This window comes from Sander vitreus, chromosome 3 (assembly GCF_031162955.1).
Source record: "Sander vitreus isolate 19-12246 chromosome 3, sanVit1, whole genome shotgun sequence".
Classification (NCBI taxonomy): domain Eukaryota; kingdom Metazoa; phylum Chordata; class Actinopteri; order Perciformes; family Percidae; genus Sander; species Sander vitreus.
In genome coordinates this window covers 13,717,428-13,729,331 of record NC_135857.1, presented here as the reverse complement: position 1 = coordinate 13,729,331, position 11,904 = coordinate 13,717,428, and the positions used below count along the sequence as shown (strand labels likewise).

General features: G+C 38.1%; 2 protein-coding genes across 2 annotated transcripts in view; both read right to left on the bottom strand.

Annotated features, from left to right (window-relative positions):
* clptm1 (CLPTM1 regulator of GABA type A receptor forward trafficking) overlaps window positions 1-984 on the bottom strand; it is a 16,096-nt gene extending 15,112 nt beyond the window's left edge. Inside the window, exon 1 of the mRNA XM_078246133.1 lies at window positions 876-984. Coding sequence (XP_078102259.1) covers window positions 876-926 — 51 coding nt within the window. The 5' untranslated portion in view covers window positions 927-984. The remainder of the gene's footprint in view (window positions 1-875) is intronic.
* Window positions 985-2,805: 1,821 nt separating this feature from the next.
* tbcb (tubulin folding cofactor B) lies at window positions 2,806-9,096 on the bottom strand. Its single transcript, XM_078246132.1, has 7 exons — window positions 8,975-9,096; window positions 8,308-8,460; window positions 7,840-7,983; window positions 7,246-7,339; window positions 6,549-6,740; window positions 4,365-4,437; window positions 2,806-4,265 (listed from the first exon to the last, which is right to left on the bottom strand). The coding sequence occupies exons 2-7, from the start codon at window positions 8,425-8,427 to the stop codon at window positions 4,151-4,153; spliced, it is 738 nt and encodes a 245-aa protein (XP_078102258.1). The 5' UTR covers window positions 8,428-8,460; window positions 8,975-9,096; the 3' UTR covers window positions 2,806-4,150.
* Between the last annotated feature and the right edge of the window lie 2,808 nt (window positions 9,097-11,904).

The following is an 11,904-nucleotide window of genomic DNA, read 5'->3' as shown; positions in this document are numbered from 1 at the left end:
AAAGATGAATTGATCAATCATAAGTATTTGCCATTTGCTAACAGCGTTACAATCTGCTTGTTTGATCATATCAATGTCGTATCATTAGTAATGTTTGTTTGGCCAAAGGCAGACTTTGAATTAAGCACAAGGAAGACCAGTGGTTTGCCTCTGGAAAGTGATGATTCACTTTGACCTCTGGTAACATCAGTCACTCCAGAAATAATTGCCATTTTGCTAGATTAACGTTAATTACGTCCCAATAGCTGATAAGACAATTTAGGAGAGCATTTTCCAGGGTTAACCAGATTTGACGAGGTCTAACGTTACACCTGATTCCTCTCGCTTGTCAATGTTAAGTTACCAAGATGAGCTGCCAGATAAAGCTGTCGTGAGGCGTAGCTACACAATGTACATTGAGCCTGAAGTTTTCCCTGTATTGACTGTAAATAAAAAGGCAGGTGACATGGTTGAACAGTGAATGTGTGTGTGTGTGTGTGTGTGTGTGTGTGTGTCGATTCAGACCGGCCTGGATACTGAAGCCCAGCTGCGTTTTTCAGGTTCAGGCCTTGTGATAGCTGACTACTGACACACTGCAGCCGACACACATAATAAACTAATTATCTTGTCCCTTTGGTGTTAATTGTATGTCTTCAGGTGAGATTTCACAACGAACGCCGCTCTCTCAAACAGGATTTCTCAGCACATGATCGTTAACGGCAGGAGGGGGTCGTTTTAAAACCAACCGGCACTGACAACGTCACTGAGGCTCGTGTAACGATCGACAACACGTTTAAATGTTAACGGTCACACATTCAACGCTCAAACAAATAAAACTGTCCTTTTACCTGGACGTAGAAAGTAAATAAGATTATAAGAGTGTCATTCATTTTTACCTCGCCGTTGCTCTCGATAGCTTTAGCTGCTGCGCTCTCCTGCGTCGCCATCTTTCCTTGTCTCTATCGCGCACACACTACACTGCTGCCTGGGAAACTGCGCTCCGTCTCGCGAGAGGACAGTTTGTAGCGTCATTGCAATGACGTGGGTTTTCCTTCTTATATTTTTGTCTATGGCGTTTTTCAGGGGAGTGACTTTTTTTTTTTTTTTTTAACCTTTATTTCTTAAAAAAGACAACTTACATTTTCAAGAGAGTTCACTAGTAAACACATTTCAAGAGATGGGCCCTTGATTTTTCTCTATATAGATATTTTACAAGTACATAACATGTACAAAAGAGAACAAATAAGAAAATAAAAATATTTAAAATGAATGCCAACGTTTAGGGAGGGATAAAGATCTATATAAAAACTCTTAACACAGTGCAAGCTGTTATTGATTTAAATTATTACAGCCAAATTCCATATCTATAAATGTAAATTCACAGGGAAGAAACAATGCTTTATTGCCTTTAGCAATGAGTTCAAACAATACATCCAATCAATTCACACTCCTCTAAACAAAAAGTAATTAAAACTGTAAGAGCTTGTACTGCTGATGAATATTGTAAGATGCTTTTGTGACAGGGGTGATGAAACAGCATTAAACACTGTGATTGGTCATGCACCTTCAGATGTGCAACTTAATAAAATTAAACCTTTCTTTTTTTTTCTTTGATGCTGCTGAGAGGGGAAATGCAAATATGCTGCTTTTCAGAGGCTAATACTGCATCTTTACACAACACCATATAACGTACGTATGTATAACCTCAACCTCAGCTCTACATCAACAAATTACAACATTAAATGCTGCCTACATGTTCATTTATCAGTAATATTAATCCATCAAGATCACACTCAGAGTGAAAGAGTAGTTTAACTTTTCATATTTGAGTTATACTTTGCTGATGATACTTTTGAATGAATATTCTGCATACTGTATGTATTCACCAACAGCCCCCTGTACAGTTGTCTTGAATGCAATGTGTCCAGGCACTGTTTTTTAGTTGTTTTTTCAAAGAAGGCATTCAAACTTGTTCTCATTGATTTCTTAGAAAAAATTAAGGATTTTTTTTCCTTCAAGATGTTTGCATGCTTGGACTAAACATTGACGGCATAATGATTCTTAGTCAAGGCAGTTTTATAGATATAGTCCAAAATCACAAACGACTATTGTAAATCCAAACATCTATTTTTTTAAAGTGTTAGTTTCAAGCCGTGAGCAAAAGGTCTGTCATTTTCATTGTCGATTAATCTGTGGATAATTTTTTCAATTCATTATTGTTACTATTAGTTTTTTTAGTTTAAAAAATGTCAGAAAATGGTGCAAAATGTCGATCAGTGTTTTCCAAAAGTCCAAGATGACGTCATTGTTTTGTCCACAACTCAAAGATATTCAGTTTACTGTCACAGAGGAGTGAAGTGACTAGAAAATATACACATTTAAAAACTGGAATCTGATTTTTTTTTTTTTCTTAGAAAATTATTCAACCCAATTATCAAAAATAGTTGGCGATTAATTTAATAGCTGACAACTAATCGTCTTTGCAGCTCTAGTGTCACATTACATGTACATGACAAATCAACTCAATCTGATACGCTGCTGTATTGGCAAATCATTTTTATTATTATGCATTATCCTTCGCCACATAGTAACACCAGCACCTTAGATGAACAGAGTTTTTAAAAAAAGGAAAAGATAACACCACTACATTTTTGTATGTGTGGTAATGAAAAGAAACCACAAAAATAATTAATTTACATTTCTTCTGTAAACTTTGGTTGATGGACATGTCAACAGTATTGGACCAGTAATATAAACCAAAGCACAAATAAGGCAGATTATTCATTTGTGTTGTTGTGGTGATTATAATGGAGAGAGGCAGTTAACTGGAGAGTGAACATTTTATATTTGTTGCTGTTCCTTGCGTTTTCAAATATTACGATGGCCAACCTGGTATCTAATCAAATATTGTAAGTACATCGTGCTACAGATGGGAAACAAACAGGTATGTTTCATTACTTAAGCCACCCACCTGAACAGAAAACTGTGTAATGCTACAGTATAGGATAAACAAATATAAATTGGAAAAGTGCTAAAAGAGATTGTACTTAAACTCCATGAAATCTTATGTTTCATGCTTATATAGAACTGCAGTCTTTAACTTTAGGTTCAAATTAAAATTGAATGTTATTCAAGTGCACACAATTTAAGAGGAATTCAGTCACAGAAAAATAAAAGGGAATTCCATACAACCACTTGTAAAACCTAAAACTGGGGTTTTACACACACACAAATTGAAATTTAAGGAATTTAAAGTTGTTTAGAGAGGAAATATGTACCCTTGCATACTTTCACACTCATATTCCAGACAGTGTATACCTATGTTGCAGCTTTGTTGCACTATGGACTGTTGAGGCTACGGTTGTTCTTTCCTCATCAACTGTGAATTTCTTAACTGTCAATCCTGAGTGAAATATGGTGGAATGTGTTTTATCAAGCACTGATTTTAATCAATGATTGAAAAGCATTTCTCCAGCTTACCTCGAATGAAGATATCTATGTCACGTCATGTTAGTCTGGAATACAAGGTACAATGCTGCTTTTTAATTCAGTGTCAAAGTATTTTAGGAGTGTTGTTTTTTTTCTTTGACCACTATCTCAGCAATGTACAGTCTTCAAAAATGCTCAGACTACAGTTAACTAAAACAGTTATATACAATCATCTTGGTACAAACTGATACAAACTAAATGAGAAATGTTATCTAAAACTGTCAATGCAGACTTTCAGATTTATAGATTTAGACTCCCATGTTGAGAGGGCTTGGCAGCAACAAGTACTAATAAAGCAAGCTAAATTGAACAGAAGGGCATGACGTGAAGGACCACATAATAACCTTTATTATGCTGCCTTACATGCAACAAAACCCCCTCCTTTATCTAAACTTATTGGTGTGATTATTCTGTACTATTATCATCTTATCCAGCGCAGCAAGAGATTTCCTACCTGACATTCACCTCTATCAGGTTGTGCCAACGTTAGTGAGAGAGAACTTGAACCTAAAAGACCTTTAGACACAGCTCTTTGGATCATGCCCTTCAGAGAAGCACAAAACAGAAATTTCATTTATTACAGTGACAATGACTTTCCTTCATCTCTGGTTGGTGAATGGATACGGTTGACGCTCAAATTTCAGGGCAGAAAAACTGTACCCCACTTTGTCCTATTACAGTCCTACATCTCATCTAAACCGTAATCCTCCTCAGGAAAGTCTCCAACAGTCACACTCAGGGGCTTCACAAATCCACCGTATTTGTTCTCACATTCAAAGTATTTTTTCCCATCGACACTGTGGGAACACAATTGAATAAAAGAAAGGGTCAAATGCAAAATCAAAATTATGATCAACATTGTGCATAGCTATTAAAAAGAATGATCATGCTCTTACATTCCATCATGCTTTCCCAGTGGCTCATCGTACTTCACACCCACCCAGTAGCCTGGCTTGAAATCTGCTGTACCTGCAAAAATCGTAACAACATTGTTCTTTACACCAGTGTCCTGTGCTATGAAGCAAGTTCAACATAACCAGGATATCTTTTCGTTATCTGGCTTCACTAACCCTAACGTCTGGATAAGCAGTCACACGACGGTGGTTATATACTCAATAAATCAACCCAGGGTTTCCCAATCTAACAATAGTCATATTTCCATCTAATTGTCAATCTAAGCAAACTTTTAAAATGTCGCAAAAAAGAAGAAAAAAAGAAAATGCGAATTAGAAGCGTTTCCATCAATTGGTTTAGAGCGAATAAACTAATAATAATAATTATAAATAATTTATACTTTATTATTCCCGCAAAGGAAATTACAATGTTTTCACTCTGTTGTTATTATTATTATATACATTACACACACATGCTCAGTACCTATACATGCACTAATGGAGAGATGTCAGAGTGAGGGGGCTGCCCATGGAAAGGCGCCCCAAGCAGTTGGGGGTTCGGTGCCTTGCTCAAGAGCACCTTGGCAGTGCCCAGGAGGTGAGCTGGCACCTCTCCAGCTACCAGTCCACCACCATACTTTGGTCCGTATGGGGACTTAAACCAGCAACCCTCCGGTTCCCAACCCAACTCCCTACTGACTGAGCTACTGCCACCCCAAAGTGCAGTTTTGTCACAAGTTGACGTTACGCACCGGCTTGCTAGATCAAAGCGTTTAGAAGCGAAATTCTTGGCTAAATGGAGAGCGGTAGCATTGTACAAGTTGGCCACCTGTGCAGAATACAGGGTTGTGGCAGAGACATTTGGTGTCAGTAAGACAACCGTTCACCGCTGTGTGCAGGGCCATACGATTTCAAGCTGTTGAACCAATTCGTCAATTTACCCGATGTGGCTGAGGCACGGGCTATAGCGCACCGCATCTCCACTACGCACCTGTGTCACAAGTGTACGGTGCACTGGATGGGACCCATATCCTGATCCTTCCCCAATCCGATGGATACCGAGGACTATAGTCATGGGAGTTACATGTTCGCTACGTAACAATTTATTCTGCAAAGCTGTTTCCATCTCCCATTTTCTGCACTAACTCTTTTTCGAAAAAAGGCAAAAACCACGTCAAGCGAGCGTAAAAACTTTTTTGCGAATTTTTTTCATATTTTTCCGCTTCCTTCAACATTTTCTAATGCGATACTTCAAAATGCGCATAAAAATATGTTGATGGAAACATGACTAATGACCGTGTTCACAGAAAGGGCCGGGGTTTTGCAGCATATGACCAATCATGGACAAGTCTATTTGCAGCAGAGCAAAGAGCAAAATATAATAATATTAGACAAATACGGAGAAGTTAAACACATAATACAGGCAAAAAGCAACACAGTTGCAGCTGCCAAATGCAGGAAAGACCGCTGAAATAGTGTGAATGCGTAAATTGATAGGCTTCGCTGCGTTTACCTTCATTGAATTGCCTGAACGACACCAGGCTGCTATAGTATAACCACACAGACCTCTACACACATCAGACTTGGTTATTACTTGACTCAGCCATACATTTCTCCGTTCTCAGCTGAGATGGACTGGAAAGCACTGCAGTGTTTCTATTTACACTGTATAAATTGGCCTAGCAGCGGATCTGCTGATAGCTTAATCCTAGCAGTGAATTTCACCCTGCATGCACATTTTTTTCAGCCTAAGAGCAGCTAATATTGGTAGCGAGGACAACAAGTTAGCGGACTGCTGGCGAATTGTCACCGTCTCTGCTGCGCAGTGAGTGTTTGTTTGTGCGCATCTGTGTAAGAAGAGGAGAGAAATGCATATTCACACTGAGCTGACAACGGAAATACTGCGCTGTAACATGTCTTTCGGGTTAATTAAATGTATTTATGTAATGTAATTATTTTTAAGGACTCTGTTATTGGGGGGGGCTCGATACAGCATAGTATCGCAATATTTTCCGTGGCAATACTGTATTGATACACGAATGCCAATTATTTTGTGGAGAAACTCAGTTTTACAGATTTGTTGATTAAATAATCCACTAATCAATTAGTTGACAAAATCGTATGCGTGTTAGTCGACTAAGAATTTCTTTATTCGAGGACAGCCCTACTAAGCATAACCACACTTACCAACATACATGACTGTGGCAAGCTTCGTGGGTTGCCCAGTGACCTGCACTTTACATCTGCTGCCAACAGAAATGGCATTAGCAGCAGCCTTATGTTTCTCCTCCCGAGCAGCAATCTCAGCTTTCTTCTTGGCCATTTCTTCCTCATTGAATTGACCCAGACGTTGTTTCTTCTTGAATGACCTCGCTGAATCTGAAGGAAAGAGAGTTGGATTGTTCTAAACACAGGATACTTCAAAACAGACAGTAAATGCTGCACAACATCATAAATCAAACAAGATTCGATGATTCCTTTACAACATTTGTCAATGGTTAGCATACAAATAAATCATTTTAAATAATAATTGCTCACTTGCCGAATGATGGGTGTATTTTCTCTCTTTTTTTTTTTAAACTAAGACTGCAATTAACAATAATTTTTCATTATTGATTGCTTTACCAATTATCTAGATCACCTGATTGATAGTCAATGGTTCATTTTCAGTGGATTGACTTAATTATCAACTAATTAATTCAGCTAAAATGTATTAATTGTGTAGCTACAGTAAAATGTTGTGCTTTTCTGCTGCAATAGCCAGATTAGGTCATGAAATTGGGGAAATATATTGCATGTCTTTAATACCAAAAGCAAAGCAAAGTTTATGGTCTCAAAATAGCAAATTTGAAAGAAGCCTGGCTATGTTAGACCCATAGCATACCTGTTCTCTTATCATAGTCTTCATCTGCGAGTTGAAACTTCTCCACTTTGGAAACATCCGTGAACTCGCTCATCTGACCACTTCTATCAGTAACCTGTAATTCAGGATGAGTCTCAGATATAAAAAAAAAAAAGACCACACCAGTAGTAGCAATCTTTAGCCAATAACTGCATATCACTTAAGCTTTACACAAGCAAGTTAACTATGACAGTTTCATTGTCTTTTTATTTTTGTCAACATTACATTATCATTGAATAGTAATGCAGTATTAAGCTGTTTTAGAAACTCACACTTGTTGGTGAACTTAAGTTCTCATTAGTACAACCAAGTGAAAAGGATAATTATTTCATTAACCATTAACCACTACCTATATACCAGGATTATCATTTTAAAACCATTTTGCAAATGCAAAATGTATTATGTTAGACTGCATGTTATCTTATTTGAGGCAAATTTATTTTGGGCTGCAGTAAGACAGAATCGTATTTGGAACAAAGACCAATCTGAAAACCTGTTTCTACCTGTATGTTACTACAATATGACAGAAATCTGGGCCACTATAATAAAGAGCTTCCAAAGCGAGCAGCTACATACATGTATTCTGCAGTCATCATCCACAGGATAGGAACCCAGCAAAGCTTCATTGTCATCCATTTTCTGTATGAACTTATCAGAGACACTGAACAACTCCAGGTCCATGCAGGAGGGAGATGCGCCGAGAATCATCTCCAATTTTCCCTAATGACAATACAAACAAAATAGTACATGTAATGCCAGGGGAGTGTTTAGGGCCTGGCTGTTGGGCTATAGCCACTTATTTTTTACTCCCACAATATTTAATATGGATATGAATTACAAGCTAATGTTGTTTTCTCGTCATATTATAATCTTAAAATGCTCCAAAATTCTTAATTGGTGTATTATAATCACAAAACCGTTCTTCTCCCCTGACCTCCTAAATTACCTGATATGACATAAATAGGTCAGGTCTTGGAACACCCCCAACAGACACTTGTGCACTTTTGAAGTGTACACTGTACGTTATGATAAACTGAGTCTCACCTTCAGTACTGCTATAGTAATCCCTCTATCGAACCTGCGCTGCACCTCAAAGGAGGAGATGGTGCTTGTTAGGCGCACATTCACAGTGGGATTGGTAACTACGATCACTCCGCCGTCCATGATGATGGTTGGATTGTCGAAGACTGAAAACAACTGGACAAACAATGTGATATATTAGCTAATACAACAACTAACAGTTAAACAAAAATATTGTAAATACGTCATTCCTGGTGTCCTGTTGCATGGTTCCAAATATTAATACATGGCAGTAGCTAAGTAAACGTTGTTTCAGGCAGTTTTTCATAAATGATGAAAGGGCTAGCTAATGTTAAGTTATCAATGCCTAACGGTAGCTACATAAGGAGGAATAACGCATAACGAATAACACATTGTTCTGTTAAATCACGTTCTACTAAAATAACATAATAAGTTATGTAACTTGGTAAATTACCATATTTTCTCTCATGTTTACACACTGTATCCACTGTGATCATATAAGTTTCATTCCACATGTTGGTATTTTAGCTAGCGTTACGTTAGTTTAGATGAGCTAACGTTAGCCACAGACTGCGTCAACGCTAACTGTTTGGTTGACTAGCAACAGCAAAGTCAAGTTGGATACACTAAACACCCTCGTCTAGACGGCAAGGTTGCAATAGTTACTTACAAATACGTGTATTTTCTAGTGATGTTACGTCTGAAGCAGATTAACGTTACTCGACACGGTTGCCAGCTTCCACAACACAAGTATCGCAGCAACTGACGTTTAGATGCCTCGCCTCTCTTTTTTCTTTTTTTTTTCTTTTTTTCGTCTTCTTCTTTGGGTTTTAACGACAGTTTGCATCCTTAATGTTGCACTACTGCCATCTTCTGGAGTAAATCAACTCCTACAGTGTCCAGTAGGCTCACATCACCACACGATTAAGTGAAATCTACTGAACTAACAGAGTCAAATAAACACTATGGTTTCCTTTTTATAACTGGATGTATGCGGTTTAGGTTGCTGTGGCCTATTCTCAGCCTTCTTAGGCTACTTGCTCTTTCCGTTTTGTTCTCCTATAGGCCTAGCCTACTCCTTTTTGGATTGAGTGTACATTTCTTCTAACCTGTCTGTTCTCTCATTTGAAGTAGGCTATTCAGATCCTTTATTTAGGTCAAGTAAAATACTATTACCACCCTCTGTTACAATTAAAAGTCCTGCATTGAAAATGTTATAAGGCCTTTAGATTTTTGGGTAGTTTAATTTATAATAAAACATCGTATTTTATATAAACTAAATGTGTTTTGTGTGCAAAAATCTTAATTTGTAAATTAGCCTAAATAGTAGGCTAACTAAAGCTGTCAGATTAATGTATTGGAGTAAAAAGTACAATGTTTCTCTCTGAAATGTAGTGGAGTAGAAGTAGAAGGTGGCATGAAAAGAAAAGTAAAGTACAAGAACCTTACATTTGTAGGTTGCTTACAGTACTTGAGTATAATAGGCTACTTAGTTAGGCTACATTCCACCACTGCCCATGGCCCCACGCCAAAACTCACCTGACTACCCCGGCGACAACCCGTTAGGTCACGGACTTTTAATGCAGGATGTTAAGCTTCATTGATCAACATAACAACACCGAAAGCAGTAAAACCACGTATACTCTGAGTAGCTGTTAAATCATAGTCAAATTAAAACCATCCATTCCATACAACGCATTACCAATGGTGACCAGCAGATGCCGCCGATTTTACTGTATCAAATGTTTCGAAACAGTGAACCATTTTCAAGGCTTCGTAGTGATGTAATGCTTCAGAAAGCTTCGTTTGCCCCATCACTGCATGTTTGTCCTTGTATCACGATGTAACCTATCACCACTACGCTATGAATGGAGATGGTGTGTATTGTACAAGCCAGGGTTGTTGTGCTCGTACACATCATAACATCAATTTCTGCTACGTACCAGCTACGCAAGCCCAGCTCTGGAACGTTCTATCCGTGCCCACGCCCAGACTGGAAAACACCAATCACATTAGGGCGCAAAACAAAACCAACCAATAGCGGAAGGGCTGCGGTACCGCCTACTTAACGGTAGAGTGCCACGATGTAAAACCATGTGTAAAACCCCAAACATATGTGTAAAACCAACCATCAAATAAGAATGAACGCTAAACTGCGATCGCAGAAAGATCCACACGGTGGCGCTATCAGACTTCCAGTCTAAACAACCTTTTTTTTTGTATGAGGAATATTTTAAACGTGACTAATTCAGCTAGACATTTTTCCTATTGTTTGGAAGCTAACGACCTATTATGGCCTACATATTTGATATTTGCACATTAGGCCTACATTATTGTAGCCTACAATAGGACATCAGTGCTGCATTTTTGAGGAATGATCTGAGCTGTCATTTGTAAATACCCTATTTGTAAATTCCCTGAAAAATGTCTTATTTTGTCCTGCTGCAGTTTGATGGAAATAAAAGAATAGATATTGGGAAACAATTTCCCTGCCAGGAAATCTAGCCTTTTCTTTATTCATGGACATAGCCTATTTCATTGAACAATAGCCTATTCATCGAACACAGATAACAGACTACAGCATGTATGGGCAGAAAAGAGAAGATCAAAGTAAGCTGAGAGCTACAACCAAACACCAGAATGGGAGGAGCAGAGAGGGGCTGAGACAAGCCCACAGTCCCACAGTGAAGATTTACATTCCTATGGTTGTTGAGGGAGATAGAGGTCTGTAAAACCTACTGGGCGTCATTCATGCCTTATCTACACATAATGCTCACATATTGTGGCACATAAATCATGAAGAACATGCTAAATGTTGTGTCTGACACACAGTTTCTCATTAAGATCTGAGGTTCAGGTTAAAACCTATTCAATTCAATTCAATTCAATTTTATTTATAGTATCAAATCATAAGAGTTATCTCAAGACACTTTACAGATAGAGTAGTTCGAGACCACACTCTATAATATAGGCTACAAAGACCCAACAATTCCAGTAATTCCCCCAAGAGCAAGCATTTAGTGCGACAGTAGCAAGGAAAAACTCCCTTTTAGGAAGAAACCTCGGTGGTGAGAAAAACTTCCTTCAAGGGAGAAACCTCGGACAGACCCAGGCTCTTGGTAGGCGGTGTCTGACGGTGCCGGTTGGGGGTGTGATGAACAGTGGTAGTAATAGTCACAATAAAGATAATGTAACAGTGACTAGAAATAGTAGTTGTAGTAGTTCATAGCATAGCAGGGCACTGCAGGGCGTTACAGGATGTAGCAGGGCACAGCAGAGCATACAAATATAAGAGTTCAGTTTGTATCATTATAACAGAGAGCAAAAATAGTTTTTAAAATGTATCTTCTGAACTTGCCTTAAAATGAATGAATTTACCTGACATAAGTATTTTTGCTTCGTATATTCAATGCAGAGAGACGCAGCAGCATTGAAACACTGAAGAAAATTGATGTTCTAGGATGCTTTCTCCTTTTATGATGCACATCTGATGCAAAAATCTAAACATTAACCATGTCACAAATGCAAATTATACCTGCTGTGTTAGTGTAAACTTCATTGTGTGTGTTTGTACTGGCAGTATTTGCTTTTGGAAACCAC